Source organism: Marmota flaviventris, chromosome 5 (genome assembly GCF_047511675.1).
Source record: "Marmota flaviventris isolate mMarFla1 chromosome 5, mMarFla1.hap1, whole genome shotgun sequence".
Classification (NCBI taxonomy): Eukaryota; Metazoa; Chordata; class Mammalia; order Rodentia; family Sciuridae; genus Marmota; species Marmota flaviventris.
In genome coordinates this window covers 143171889-143188239 of record NC_092502.1, presented here as the reverse complement: position 1 = coordinate 143188239, position 16351 = coordinate 143171889, and the positions used below count along the sequence as shown (strand labels likewise).

General features: G+C 34.6%; 1 protein-coding gene across 2 annotated transcripts in view; it reads left to right on the top strand.

Moving 5' to 3' along the window:
- Zfr (zinc finger RNA binding protein) overlaps nucleotides 1-16351 on the top strand; it is a 76410-nt gene that overhangs the window by 58004 nt on the left and 2055 nt on the right. For both annotated transcript variants that reach the window (XM_027936209.2, XM_027936208.2), the window contains 2 exons: nucleotides 11009-11120; nucleotides 11234-11331. In XM_027936209.2, coding sequence (XP_027792010.1) covers nucleotides 11009-11120; nucleotides 11234-11331 — 210 coding nt within the window. The remainder of the gene's footprint in view (nucleotides 1-11008; nucleotides 11121-11233; nucleotides 11332-16351) is intronic.

The window sequence follows — 16351 nt, the reverse complement described above, 5'->3', positions numbered from 1 at the left end:
TGGTGGCCTTTGTCTAACATATCTACTCTGATTTTTTCAATTGTTTAGTCTCTGTCTTCTTTCTTTCTTCTTGTATCCCCAGTGATTATCTCCTTGGCAACAACTTAGTTTTCAGCTATGTCCTATTCTTTGCTATTTGTTTATTAGTTCTCTAAGTTATTTTGCATTTCAGTTTGCTTTATTAGCCCTATAATCTTAATAACCTCTTAATTTTGAGCTCTTAATTTTAAATGCCTTTAATTACACATCATACTCTAGAACTCAAATGTTAGAATTTACTTTCATTCCCATAAATTAAGATTCATTCAGAACAGATTTTTTTAGAAACTCTTTAATGGACTTCAAATTTTATAGCAGATTTTGACTCACAGAAAAATTCAGTGAGAAATATTGAGTTCCCACATATTCTTTATCACTACACATGCACTGCCTCTCCTACCATCAACATCCTGCTCAACAACAATTGAACTACTTTAACATGTCCTTATCATCTAAAATATATAAAGAATAGATTTTTCATCTCTATTTTCCATATTATAGGCACAAAAGTACAAAATGTCATACAAATCTATTCCACTTTTTTTAAATGTGTTTTTTTATTCTTAGTTGACGCTTGTGGGGTAAAATATGACATCTCAGTACATTTATGTAATATGTAATGATCATATCAGAGAAATTGGCATGTTCATCACTTCAAACATCATTTTTTTATTCTGGGAACATTCAAAATCCTCTCTCTGCTAATTTGAAATATACATTTAGGACTAGTAATAAAGCTAAGTGGGATAGAATGATTATAGCATGTGTGAGGTCATGGACTCTATCCTGAGCACCACCAAAAGAAAAAGAAGCATATAATTAATTGCTGTCAACCATAATTACCCCACTGTGTTATAGAACACGAGAAGGTATTCTGCCTATCCTGTTGGCTCCCCTGTACCCATTAACAGTCCTATGTTCATTTTACTTTACTCTCCTGTACACCCTTCCCAGGCTCTGATAACTGCTCTTGTACTTTGTACTTTATGAGATCAACTTTTTTTTTAAAGTTATAGATGGACACAATACATTTATTTGTTTGTTTATTCGTTTATTTATTTATTTTTATGTGATTGAGGATTCAACCCAGGGCCTCATGTGTGCTAGCACGTGCTCTACCACTGAACTACAACCCCATCCCCCTGAGATCAACTTTTTAACTGCCACATATAAGTGAGAACATGCAGTATTAATCTTTCTCAAAAGCCTGGTGTACCTAGCAGCTTGGAAAGCTGACACAGGAAATCATGAGTTCAAAGCTAGCCTCAGCAACTTAGTGAGGCCCTAAGCGATTCAGCGAGACCCTGTCTCTAAATAAAATATTAAAAAGGGCTGGAAATGTGGCTCAGTGGTTAAGCACCCCATATTAAAAAGGGCTGGAGATGTGGCTCAGTGGTTAACCGCCCCAAAAAAATGCCTGAGGTATTTTACTTAAAATAATATTCTCCATTTCTATTCATGTTGCTGCAAATGTCAGAATTACATTCTTTTTCATGACTGAATAACATTCTGTTGTGTTTGTATGTCTTATTTTTTTTATTCAGTTATCTGTTGTTTTTGGTACTGGGCATTGAACCCAGGGGCACTTAACCACTGAGCCACATTCCCAGTCCTTTTTATTCTGGGACAGGGTTTCACTAAATTGCTTAGGGCCTTGCTAAGTTGCTGAGGCTGATCTTGAACTTGGAATCATCCTGTCTCTGCCTCCGAGCTAATGGGATTATAGGCATGTCTATTATGCCCAGATCAAGAATGTTTTTAATATTTCTTCTTTTTCTTCCACTGTGCATTATAAGAATTGCTTTTACAAAGGAGTTGGATTTGGCTATATGCACCCTTGCTAACAGACATGGGCTATGCACTCTATTGTATCTGCTTCAGGTTTTAAATCCAAGAGCCTTTTCTCTTGCAAAATCTCCATTTGTTTCTTGAATCTGATTGCCATATCATTTTAGGAACAACCTCATTGGTGACACCACTAAGGGTGTTTGAAGCCCTCATGTTGAGAGTTCATAACCATCTTTTTTGGGGTTGGGGGTAATGGGGATTGAACTCAGGAGCACTTGGTCACTGAGCCACATTCCCAGCCCTATTTTATATTTTATTTAGAGACAGTCTCACTTAATTGCTTAACTCTTCTCTTTTTGCTGAGGCTGGCTTTAAACTGGAGATCCTCCTATCTTGGCCTCCTGAGCTGCAGGTGGGATCACAGGTGTGCATCATCATGCCCAGCCACAACCATCTTTGATGTTATTTTTTTCCCCTATTTACTTGGTACTTGCTTCGTTTATTTACTTATTTTTATTTTACCTGTATTTTAGCCATGTCTTTTTATTATTGGGCATAATTAGAAGTGAATAAGTATGATTCTTCTACTCTTTCCTGATTTCTACAAAAACTTCAGCATTGCAAATTATGCTGCCTTTTTCCTACTGAGGTAGAAGGTGGTCAGAAGAGGTTTTTCTTTTCAGGAACATTTCTTCTAGAACTACCTGCAGCATAACTCATGCTACCTTTCTACAGCTTGGAGGTTATTGATGAAGTCTTTTGGATTTTGTTCACTCAGTCAACCCTATTCCTCCCCCACTTCCCACCCCACCCACCCCAGTCTGGAGAGCCCAATAAGACCAAGACCTACATGAGAGTTACCCAAACAGGGTAAGCTCTCAGTTCCTTGTAAATATTCTCCTTCACTGACTAGCCTTTCCTGTATTTGATTCAAGTTATTGCAGTCTTGGTTACTGGCAGAAGCACATGCACATTATAATATATTTCTTCTTTTTTTTAAATCTTAGTATTTGTCATTGAACCAGGGGTGCTTTACACTGGTTTGTAGCCTCATCCCTTTTCTAAATTTTATGTTGAAACAGTCTCACTAAGTTGCCAAGGCTGACCTCAAACTTGCTTTAAATTTCTTACATATTTGAGATTCTGCCAGTCATCACTATTTCAATGAGGAATACTTTGTTAGGTTACAGTTTTTCCCTCTCCATTTGTAATTGTTGCTCCATTATCTTCTGACATTTAGTATTACTAAATCTAAATCCCAGTTAAGTTTTTTTTTCTCCTTCAGCCTCCTGAGTCACTGGGATTACAGATGTGCACCACTGTTCCCAGCTTGTAATTTATTTTTTAATCATAGTCATGTTTGGGGGCCAGAAGATCTTGGGATTTGGCTCTTGTGTGTTGTCACTTTAATAATCTTTCTTCTTGATTTTCATAAAAGAAATTGGAGGTTCTTATGAACTTTATTTTTAATTTTATATAGCCTTCTGATTACTTACTTTGAACAAATAATTAATAATGCTTGCTTTTATGGATTTTCACATACATTGAAATAGTATTGAAAATGGTATTCTACCTTCTTTTGTTCTGAATTTGTCATGGTGAAGTGCAAAAAAATTCAGTGGAGTTCTTTTGTAAGGTTGGTCTGACATCAGAATTGCTATATAGTATCCATAGCTTCTTTAGCATGGTATACATGCTGTAAATTATGAATGGTGTGTAGTTGAATTTCTAAAAATATATATTTTATTGCTAAACAGTGTATTTGGATGATAAATAGTTCACATGAAAAAATAATAATCTGTTGTAGTATAGATGAATCTCCAAAGCATTGTTTAAAGTGCAAGAAGCCGGGCTGGGGTTGTGGCTCAGTGGTATAGAGTGCTTGCCTAGCATGCATGAGGCATAAAAATAAAAAATAAAGATATTGTGTCCAACTAAAAAAAAAAATGTTTAAAAAAAATGTGCAAGAAGCCAGGCACAAAAAGTCATATTGTTTCCATTTGTATGAAATAATGAGAATTAAAAATTTCATACAAGGAATGTATATCCTTATGGACTAGGGAAAGACTGCTTAAGGGGTAAGGAGTTTACTTGGGTGTGTTGGAAATCTTTTAGAACTAAGTAGAGGTGATGATTGCACAACATAGTGAATAAAATACTAGTTGTTCACTTTTTAAAATAGTTAACTTTACATTCCGTAAATTTTACCTGAGCTTTTTAAGCTCTCTCAGATTGTGGGGAGAACTGTTCTAATAATACTGCTCACATAATAATTGAAATACGTAATTTAACATTACTTTTCACATATTTTTTTTTTTTGTTTTCTTCAGTGTGTTTGTAAGTAATTTAGATATTAGTGCTGGTAGCAAGAGAGTTCTTGTCTATCGCTGATGGAATCAATGAAAAAAAAATTAGGGCTGGGGATGTGGCTCAAGCGGTAGCGCGCTCGCCTGGCATGCGTGCGGCCCGGGTTCTATCCTCAGCACCACATACAAACAAAGATGTTGTGTCCGCCGAAAACTAAAAAATAAATATTAAAATTCTCTCTCTCTCTCTCTCTCTTTAAAAAAAAAATGATAGTATATTGATAACTCCAGGCAAAGAACTAACATTATGTTTGCTTACAAAAGAATCAGCAACTTGTACATGGAGTATCATCTCATTTACTTTAACTTAAAAAGGGGTAATAACTCAGCATTTAGCTAAAAGTAAACTTTCCCCCCAAAGTCATAACAGTTTAAGACTTTTGTAGATTTCACCACTTTGAAGTAAGTTGTTCTGCATAAGTTATGTTACAAAAATACAACTTCCTGTGATTGGACTTGAAAAATGGAAATCTGTCACACATGCATTAGTATTAATCTATGTCAACTAGAATATATAATTGGCTGTTGTATATAGAATTGTTCATAATGGATCTATAGAATCCTTTTTTAATAGCATAAATATAATCTGTAAAATGTGAATAATAGTTATATCTACCTCCAGAAGGTGGTTTTAATGGTAAAAACTAGTCAACGTATATAAAAACTGATACCAGTGGTTACTGCAGGATAAGTGCTAAGTAAATAGTAACTAAAATGTTGAAGAGGATACCTGCTACTACTATTATTTAATCAGAACTCATGCTAGAGATTTCTTCTAGTCACAGATGAGTATTTTTTGTGCTTTTGTTAAGTGTAACATACTGACTTTCCTGGTTTAATTAATATATGCCATTTAAGACTTTGATAGAGCTTGCTGGTTGTGCTCTAAAAATGGTTTTATTGCTTTATACTCCCATTAATGAAAGTGCCTGTATTACTATAGTCTCTTCAAGTGTATATGTGTGTGTGTGGTTTTTTTTTTTTTAACATGACTTTTTTTTTTTTTAACCTCTACCAAAACTAGAAATTAATGTCTAAGGAAAGGTTTGAAAAAGTTGGTTTTGACTCAGAAGAACTTAGGTGATAGCTTTATTACCTACAATAGTCTTAGACAAACTGCTTAATATCTTTTAAGGTATCTTTTTTTATATCTTTAAAATTGTTGTATAATAGCATCTATGAGAATTAAGTGAAATGATGTATTTAAAGTGCTTAGCACTTCATGAATACTTGCCTGTAATCACAACAACTCTAGAGGCTGAGGCAAAAAAATCCGAAGTTCAAGACTAGCTTCAGCAACTTTTCGAGGCCCTAAGCAATTTATCAAGACCTTGCCTCAAAATAAAAGGGGCTGGGGGTGTGGCTCAGTGGTTAAGTGCCCCTGGTACCAAAAAAATACTAATAATTAAATACAAGCAAATATTATAATCATAGATTATTTTTATTTTTAGTAGTAGATGAACACAATACCTTTTTAAAAAAATTTATTTTTATGTGGTACTGAGGTACAACCCCAGCCCCACATGTCATGTCTTAACATACCTAGATTTATAATTGATTAATTTTCCCACAACTTTCTCTAGAAGTACACTGTGAAAATCTGAGATATTTTTGAAAAGCTGCATATTTTATAATATATTTTGGGGAGTGGATACTAGGGATTGAACTCGGGCACTCGACCATTAAGCAACATCAGCCCTATTTTGTATTTTATTAGAGACAGGGTCTCAATTTCTTTCATCACTGAGTTGTCAGTGCTATTCTCACATTCTTTGTAAAAAATTTTTTATTAGTGCATATTCATATATACATAAAAATGTAATTTTATCAATTTTACTCCTCAATTCCTCCTCCCATTTCATCCCTATTCTCTACCCTAATGGTTTCCCTTCTTCCATGGCATCACCTTTTTTTTCCCCTGTTTTTTTCCCTCTAGCTTCCACACACATGAGAGAAAATACATAATTTTTTTTTCTTTTAATTTATTTTGCTACAAATTATCGTCTCCAGTTTTTATCCTACAAATATTGATTTCATTCTTCTTTATAGTTAAAACTCCATTGTACATACATACCACATTTTATCTTTCATCTGTTGATAGACACCCGGGCTGATTCCATAACTTGGCTAATGTGAATTGTGCTGTGATAAACATGGGTATGAATGTATCTTGAAAATATGCTGAATTTAATTATTTTAGAGAAATATGTAGATCGTATAATAGTTCTGATTTTAGCTTTTTGAGGGACCTCCATACTGATTTCCGTAGTGGCTTATACTAAGTTACATTCCCACTAACAATGTATAAATAGTTCCCCCCCCATCCTTGCTAGCATTTATTATTTATATTCTTGATGATTGCCATTCTAACAGAGTGAGATATAATATCAAGATTTGAATTGCCCTGATGGCAAGAGTCGTTAAACATTTTTTTCAGGTAATTTGTTGGCCATTTTTACTTCTTTTGAGAAATGTATGTTTAATTCACTTACCCATTTATTGGCTGGCTTATTTGTTTTATTAGTGTTGAGTTTTTATATATATATATTTTTCTAAATATTAATCCTCTGTAGGAAGGGCAACTGCAAAGATTTTCTTTCATTTTGTAGGTTCTCTCTTCACTGTTGTTTCCTTTGCTGTGCTCTTCAATTTGATGCCATCCCATTTATTGATTCTCTTATTTCCTACCTAAGCTGTAAGGTTCCCAATCAGGAATTCTTTGTCTGAGCCTACATGTTGAAATTTCCCGGTTTTTTTGTTTGTTTGGTTGGTTGGTTGGTTGTTGTTGTTGTTGTTTTGGGTTTTTGTTGTTGTTGATGTTTTGTTTTGTTTTTCCTAACAATTGGAAAATTTTAGGTCTTACGCTTGATTCGTTTCACATTGACTTTTGTGCAAAGTGAAAGGGTTCTAGTTTCATTCTCCTATATATGAATATTCAGTTTCCCATCAGAGATGGCCTTTTCTCCTTTGAATGTTTTTGGCAGCTTTATAAAGAATCATATGATTGTGTGGGTTTTTCTCTGTCTTCTGTACCATTGATCTACATGTGTATTTTTTTGCAAGTACAGTGTTGTTTTGTTTCTATGGTTCTGTAGTACAATTTGAAATTAGGTTAGAAATACTCTGTTTCAAAACATTATTTACTATATGCTGGCAATTTATGCTAGTTTAGGAAATTAAAAATAAATATCTACCTTAATCTCATTAAAATAAATATCTACTTTAATAATCTCAGTCTTTTGGACATCTTTTTTTTTTTTTTTTTTTTTTTTTTTTTTTTTTTTTTTTTTTAGAGAGAGAGAATTTTATTCATTTTTTTAGTTTTTTGGCGGACACAACATTTTTCTTTGTATGTGGTGCTGAGGATCGAACCCGGGCCGCACGCATGCCAGGCGAGTGTGTTACCGCTTGAGTCACATCCCCAGCCCTTTCTTTAATTTTTTCGGAAATGAGAGATATTTCTTTCACATGTATGGAGTTTTCTAGATGATTGAAGCTTATTCCTTAAAACACTAAAACTTTTAAATGACATTCCTTTAAAAAATGTCTTCACCATCTTTCTATATTCTTCAGCTGAATAAACTGAGCTGTTTTAATTTTTTTCACTGTGATTTATATTATAAGCACTTATCATTTTCAGTCTCATTTATGCAAGCTATCATTTTTTTCACAGCCATTAATGTGCAATTTTTATAAGTTACACCTCTCTTGAAGTGTATTCCTAACTTTGGAACTATATTCTGTATGTGTCCAACTTTTTACATTTTAGATTTTGAGAAATGGTCTTAAAGTAAATAGTTTTTACCTCTGTTCTCTATGAGTTTTTTAGTGTATAACTAAACATGGAATCTTTTTTAGCTCCCATATCATTTTAAGGATTTCTTTGTAGTAGTTTCATAAAATATATTTTCTTTGGGGACGCGCTGTGGCTCAGTGGTAGAGCGCTTGCCTAGCATGTGTGAGGCACTGGGTTCAATCCCTTGCACCACATAAAAAATAAACAAAGTAAAAGTATTGTGTCCATCTAATTTAAAAAATATTTTTTTTTCTTTGAATTGTTATTTGTGGTTTCACTTATAATTTAAATAAAAGCCACAACTTGAATGAAATCTAAGTATTATTCTAAGTGAAAGAAACCAGACTTAATGTGGTTCCACCTGAATGTAATGTTCAGAGTAGGAAAATCTGAAGAAGTTGAAAATAGGTTGGGTTGCCCAGGGTTGAAAAAATGGGGAATGGAAAAAAGAACAGTCTTTTGGATATGGGGTTTCTTTATGAAATGATGAAAAGTTTTTGAGAATTAGATGATGATGTTTTGGACAATTTTGTAAGTATACTAAAAGCCACTGAATTGTACACTTTTACTTTCAAAGGGTGAATATCACTGGGCATGGTAGCATTTGCCTGTAATTCCAGCTACTCCAGAGGTTGAGGCAGGATTGCAAGTTTGAGGCCAGCCTGGAGGACTTAGCAAGATTCTGTCTCAAAATAAAACATACTGGGGATGTAGCTCAGTGGTACACTGAGTGCACCCATGGGCTTAATCCCCCAGTACTATACAAAAAAAAAGTGGATCTTATATGTGAATTAGAAAACAGTTTTTAATATTTTTGAAAACACATTTTTCTAATTAGAGACCCTTCAAAACGTGTCCCGAGTTGGCTGCTTTTTAATTCTGTACTTTTATTTTTGTCTTCTATTCATTGGTTTAGATTTTGAGTTTCTTACATGTAATTTTATAGTGATTGTATACTTTGTATTTTCCTCAGATAATAGAAGTTCAGTTATACATCCAATGGAAGTATAGATGATACATGTATTTTGTAAAGAAAAAGCAGAAGTATTTTCAGTAGAATATTGTCCTAATTTGTAGCAGCATCAATCTGTAGGTATGAGAAAACAGTGTATGCAGGACGAAAATAATTTAAGAGTTTTTATTTTGTGTGCGGTAAAGGAAGGTTTTAATTAAAAATAAATTAAATCTATTCTTCAATTTTTTTTCATTAAACACAAATTTTTTAATTAAGCCATGAGTTATAATACAAAATATGTATAACACTTACACAATACATACATGTAATAGTTATGTATATGTATGTACATATATAAAGAGAAGCACAATTTTTTTTATTATTAGTTATTCAAAACATTACATAGCTCTTGACATATCATATTTCATACATTTGATTCAAGTGGGTTATGAACTCCCATTTTTACCCCGTATACAGATTGCAGAATCACATCGGTTACACATCCACGTTTTTTTTTTTTAAATGTATATTTTATATTGTCTTATTACTTTTGATGTTTTGGTTTTGGGAGATGAGATCTTGCTAGGTTGCCCAGGCTAGCCTTGAATTCCTTGGCTCAGTAGTCCTGCCTCAGCCTCCCAAATAATTGGGATTATGAGTACATATTACCAATCCTTTGTTTTTATTTTATTTCTTTTTTTAAAAAAATATTTTATTTTTTAGTTGTAGTTGGATAATACCTTTATTTTACTTATTTTTATGTGGTATAGAGGATCGAACCCAGGGTCTCGCATGTGCTAGGTGAGAGCTCTACCACTGAGCTACAACCCCAGCCCCTATTTTTATTTCTTTATTTGTATTTAATTTTTAAAGTTCTATACTATATTATAAATTTCTTTTATTTTTTAATTTTTAAACTTTTATTTATTTATTTGGTGCTGGGGATTGAACCCAGGGCCTTGTGCATGCAAGGCAAGCACTCTACCAACTGAGCTATATCCCCAGCCCAAATATCTTTTTATTTTATGTAATTATTTTTATGTGATGCTAAGGATTGAACCCAGGGCCTTGCACATGTTAGGCAAGCACTCTACTGCTGAGCCACAACCCCAGTCCCTATAGTATAAATTTCTATTTTCTGTTTTTGTGAGTTATTTTATTTATTTATTTTAAAATATTCTTTAGTTGTCAGTGGACCTTTATTTCATTTATTTTTATGTGGTGCTGAGAATCGAACCCAGTGCCTCACACATGCTAGGCAAGCACTCTACCACTGAGCCAAACCCCAGCCCTGTGACTTATTTTATGTAATATTTTTAAACTTTAAATTTTTTCTCTTTTCATTTTTACCCTTTGTTCTCTCCCCACCCCCTTAGTACTAGGGATTGAACCCAGGGGCACTTTACCACTGACCTACACCCTTAGTTCTTTTAAATTTGAAACAGGGTCTCATTAAGTTGCTGAGGGTCTCACTAAATTGCTGGTGTTGGCTTTGAACTTGGGATCCTCCTGCCTCAGCCTCCTGAACACCTGGGATTACAGGCATGTGCCACCATGCCTGGCAATCTAATATTTTTAATGACAACCAGGAGTGGTAGCATGTGTGTGTAAGCCCAGCTACTTAGAGGGCTGAGGCAAGAGGATCCCAAGTTTGAAGACGGCCTCAGCAATTTAGCAAGATCCTATCTCAAAATAGAGCTGGGGTCTGTGGATGTTGCTCACAGGTGAAGTCATCCCAGGTACTACATGCCTGGTACCACCAATATATATATATAATGACACTTCAAAATTTGTCATTCTAGTGTTTGAAAAATGAATTTTATTTATTGGAACATGCCAATTACAGCTATTCAGGAAGCTGAGACAGGAGGATCACAAATTTGAGGCCAGCCTTGGTAACTTTGTAGCCTATGTCAAAGTTATTAAAAAAATTGAAGGGATGGAGATGTAGCATAGTGATAGAGCAGCCCTGGGTTCAAGCCTCAGTACCACCAAAAAAGGGGAAAAAAAGAATAATTTCTTTTATCTGTATGTTATTAAACATATTCTTGTTTTTGTTTGTAGGCGATGGAATTATTAGTAGAGAAAGCAATTAGTAGTGCTTCCAGTCCTCAGAGCCCTGGGGATGCTCTGAGAAGAGTGTTTGAATGCATTTCTTCAGGGATTATTCTTAAAGGTATATTTCATTTTGTTCTTAATGAAGTAAATTTGTATGATAGTTAAATAAAAGTTCTTCTCTTACAGATGGGTATTGCTAATACGTTTGTCTCCTCGTGGTAATGATTGTAGGTAGCCCTGGACTTTTGGATCCTTGTGAAAAGGATCCCTTTGATACCTTGGCAACAATGACTGACCAGCAGCGGGAAGATATTACATCCAGTGCACAGGTACTAGAATTTCTAATCCCAGAGCTTTGTTGGGTTACTGTCTTTAAAGTTTTATTTTTTCATAATTGTTTTTTAGATGAAGTCACTATATAATATTTTGCTTCTTTATTAAGTAAACCTTTAAAAAAGACTTACCTTAAATTAGATTTTGCTACTAGAATTTTTAATATATTATTTAATTATGCAGGTGTTTTCAATTAAGAACATTATGTACTATAAACACAGTATTTTCAATGTTTCGTTAAATCAGAGTATTAGAATATATATATATATATATATATAAAAAATAAGCAGAAAGTCATGTTTTCTCAATACACGGAAGTTGTAGGGTATCTGGTTTTAGACGTTATTGATATAATTTAGCCTTTCCTAACAGTGCACAATATAATAAGTGAAAGTATGAACTCCGGGGTCAGACTCCCTGGGCTTGAATACCAACTGTGCCATCTTGTTTATAAAATGGGAGGAAAGCGGTTTCTAGCTCAAACAGGATCATTGGGAAGATTAAATTGGTTAATATATGTAATTATACTATACTACTAGGTATATTGAAAGATCTTAAATGTTAGTGTCATCATCAGTTATCAATCTAAAATTATTATAGCCATCCATAATTTTTATGATCCCAGAAATGTACTGAGTAGGGAGGAAAAAAACATTAGCTGTGAACAACAGTAATCCATTCTATGGTAGATGAGAGTTGTTAACCTTAAGATCTTGATTTATTGCCTGTACTGGCAAGGGTAATTTGGAATTTCAAAGATGTCAGGCATAAGTAAATGTTACACTGGAAAGTATACTGGGTGGGAGGCAGTAGTATTAGAACATTAGGGATATTTTATAGACTTAAAATAGAACCAATTCTACAGTATTAAACTAGTTTTGATTTCCTTGATTTAATTTTCGAAAGAATTAATTGTGAATTTAAGTGAAAAGAAATTTGGGGTTAGGAGCAGGCATTTGAAAACTCACTCTGCAAGCCACCCCCTCACTCCTCACTGTACTAGGAATTGAACCCAGGGGCACAGTACCACTGAGCCATGTACTCAGCCATTTTTATTTTGTGACAGAGTCTCTTTGAGTTGCCCACATCGTCCTCAAATTTACAATCATCTTGCCTTAGCCTATCCCAAATTGTTGGTATTAAAATCTTGTGCCACTATGACCAACTAGAATTGACAATTTTAAAAAGTACTTTTTTTTTTTAAAGCAGCCTTGAAGAAAATTGTCTAATTTTAGGAGGTAGTTAGAAATGTTCTTATTAAAAGTGATGGAGTTACAGAGTCCATAATTCAGTTTATTAAACATCCTTGAAATTGCAGTTAAGAAGAGATTAGTGAATCCTGAAAGTTAGGGCTAGGAAAAGAGAACATTGTAGCTTTAAAGGGAATCTTGTGCTCATGATACAGTTGAATATCTTGATTGTGATGGTGGTTAAATAATGTACAGCTACATATATAATAAAATCGAAGAGGGCTGTACATATATAAATAGTGAAATCTGAATAGTCTCTATATTGAACCAATTTTCAGCTTGTTTCTTCATGTCCATGTTTTATGTTTCTCTTTCATTCCTTTGTCCCTTTTTAGGACTATTCCTCTTTTCCTTCCAAAAACATTCACCTTCTTGTATGCCGTTTTGAAAAATAAGTTAACGGTCCCTCAATAAGTTATACATAAATTATCCTGTGCTTCATCAATTCTTTGATTCCTGTTTATAAACTCATGAAATCAGAATGCTGTGACCCTCTCTTCTCTGTCAGCCAGGGCCATTAATTAAGGTGATACCAGACATAGTGGATAAAGAAAAGACAAACAGACACACATAGGAAGAAAAAACTGGAGCCAGGTGTGTAGCCAAGTCCTGGTGAGGCTTGACTAACTCCGGAACTAGCCAAGAAAAGTTTTATTATACAGGTTTCATCAAAGGTTTTATTTGTGGGAAAGTTTCAGCAAAGCAGGCAATCTGAAGGATGCAGGATTGGCAAGACATTAGGGTCATCTTGTTTTGCTCAGAGTTCACTATCCCTGGGAGAAGATGCTGAACTCAAGGCCTCCGCTAATAGAGCCACATGCCTTCTCACATAGCCCACCTCCCCCAGCGTTACCACAGCAACTGGACATCTTGACCCACACCTTCACACAGGCAGCTCCCAGCACAAATGCAGCCACAAGAGTCAGATAGGCCATGATTTAGATCACCTCTCTACATCAGAAGAAAAAAATCCATATGAAAACTTGTTCACAAATGTTCATAGTAGCATTATACATAATAGCCAAAAAGTGGAAACAACCTAAATGTCCATCAATTGATGAATGGATTGATAAATGTAGTATATTCATATAGTAGGATATTATTCAGTCATTAAAATGAATCTTGAAAATCTTAATGCTAAGTGAATGGAACCAGACACACACACACAAACACAAACAAACATTATTTTATGCAAATTATTTTAAATAGGCAAATCTGTAAGATACAGAAAAATATAGTTTAGCTCTGAGGGCCTTAAAGTAGAAGGCTTAAGGAGTAACTGTTGTTGGGTATAGAGTTTCTTTTTAAGAGTGATAAAGGTTTGGGAATTAATGGAGACAGTTTAACAACTTCAAAAGTATTACTAAAAATGACTGAATTCTACTCTTTGAAAGTATGAGTCTTGGGTTTGGGGATATAGCTCAACAGTAGCATGTGCAAGACCCTGGGTTTGATCCCTTTGATACTAGAAAAGGAAGGGAGGGTTAACCTTATGATGTGTGAACTATAGTTCAGTTTGTGGAGCTGGGGATTGAAGCCAGGGTGTTGTGTATGCTAAGCACACACACTACCAATGACCTGTACCCCAGCCCAACTTTCAAGATTTCATGAAATCTTGCCATTGGTGCCAAAGACACCTCTATTCACTATAGACATAGTCATATAGTGAAAATCTTTTTTATTCATGAACTAACAAGGATTTTTTTTTTTTTTTTAACCATGGGGATATCAGTGTCATGCAGTGTTTTTATATTCTTGGTAATTATGTTGTCACAATGACAGAAAGTTGGTTTGCTTAATGGTTTGATGCTTAATGATTATTCAATAACATGTTATGAATTACCCAGAATTATTTAGGTTTTGTAGTTAGCCTTTTCCACTGTGTTACTAGAGAGTAGAATTTGTATGTGTGTGTTCCAAGGGATCATTTGGGGATTATCTGTTGTTGGGGGATTGTTTCAACTCATTGAATACCAGCTACAGTAACAGAACTTTTTTAAAATATCTTTTTAGTTGTAGGTGAACACATAACTTTATTTTTATTTATGTGATGCTGAGGATCGAATTTAGGGCCTCACACATGCGAGATGAGTGCTCTACCACTGAGCCACAGCCCCAGCCCTAACAGAATATCTTTAAGATATCTTATAGTGAATAAACATAAGCAAGCATACACCCAAAGGACTTAAAATCAGCATAGTATAGTGATGCAGCCACATCAATGTTTTAGCAGCTCGGTTCACAATAGCTAAGCTATGGAACCAACCGAGGTATTCTTCAACAGATGAGTGGATAAAGAAAATGTGGGATACATACACAGTGGAATATTACTTAGCCATAAAGAAGAATGAGATTGTGGCTTTTGCTGATAAATGGAACTGAAGAATATCATGCTAAGTGAAATAAGCCAGTCCCCAAAATGCAAAGGCCGAATGCTTCCTCTGATATGCGGGGGCTAATTCACAATAAGGATGGGGCATTAGGGAACAACAGTTAGTTTAGATTAGGTAGAGGAGAGGGGAGGGGATATGGGGATAGGAAGGATAACAGATTGAAACAGACATTGTGATCTTATGTACATACATGCCTTTATGACTAGTGTGGATTCTACAAAATGTATAATCAGAAAAATGAGGAAATATACCCCATTTATGTGTATCAAAGTGCATAAAAACATTCTGCTGTCATCTATAACTAATTAAAACAAATTAAAAATGTATAAAGTAAAAAAGAGGGGATGAAGGGAAAGGAGGGGGATGGGAATAGGAAAGACAGTAGAATGAATTGGACACAATTTTCCTCTGTTCATATATGAATCCTCCTGCCTCAGCCTCCCAAGCCACTGGAATTATAGGCCTGACCAGTATAACTCCACATCATGTACAAGCACTAAATGGGATGTATCATACATACTCCATGTAAGAGGCAGGTGGGGATGGGGTGCAATGGTAGAGGGACAGCGCAAAAGGCAAGTTGGCATGGTTCATTGTGAAGTTTGCCTGATCTTACAAAACAGAAACGGTAACTCCCAGATACCAAAATATCCAGTAAACCAAGTATGGTGTCATATACCTGAAATCCCGCTACTCAGAAGACTCAAGGCAGGAGGATCACAAGTTCAAGGGCAAGGCTGATCAAATTAGCAAGGCCCTGTCAAAATAAAAAATGAAAAGGCTAGGAATGTAACTCAATACTAACGTGCTCCTAAATTTAATCCAAAAAACCAATAACTTTTGAGTATAACTGCAGTTCCAAAGTTGTACTTTATACCAAATGTCTAGGAAGGCTGTCACCAACCATTATATGAAAGCAGTTAACCTGCATTTTTTGTTTTATATATCCTATATATTTTTTGATGTATCATAATTTATAGTTAATTTATGTTTTAGTTTGTTTTTCATGTATCTTCACTAAATAGTAAGCTTCGTGAAAGCAGAAATGTTATTTATATTCTGGCATAGTAAGTGCTTACTTAGATATCTAAAAGGAGCAAGCATATGAATGAATGGCTAAATGGGAAAGAAATTGAAGTACGGTTCTCTGTTTTGTAAAGCCTTATATGTGTGTACGTGTGCCTTGAGCCTGTGCTCATGGGTATCCAAAGAAAAAGTAGTAAGATAGGTAGATAAGAACAAAAGAACAGTTTGCTCATTGAGAAAGAGACCTTTTCTTTTATTTCAGGATGTTTTTTCCAGTGAATATAACACTAAATTTAAACTGGCTGTGGTTTCACACCCCTGTACTCCCCGCTACTCAGAAGGCTGAG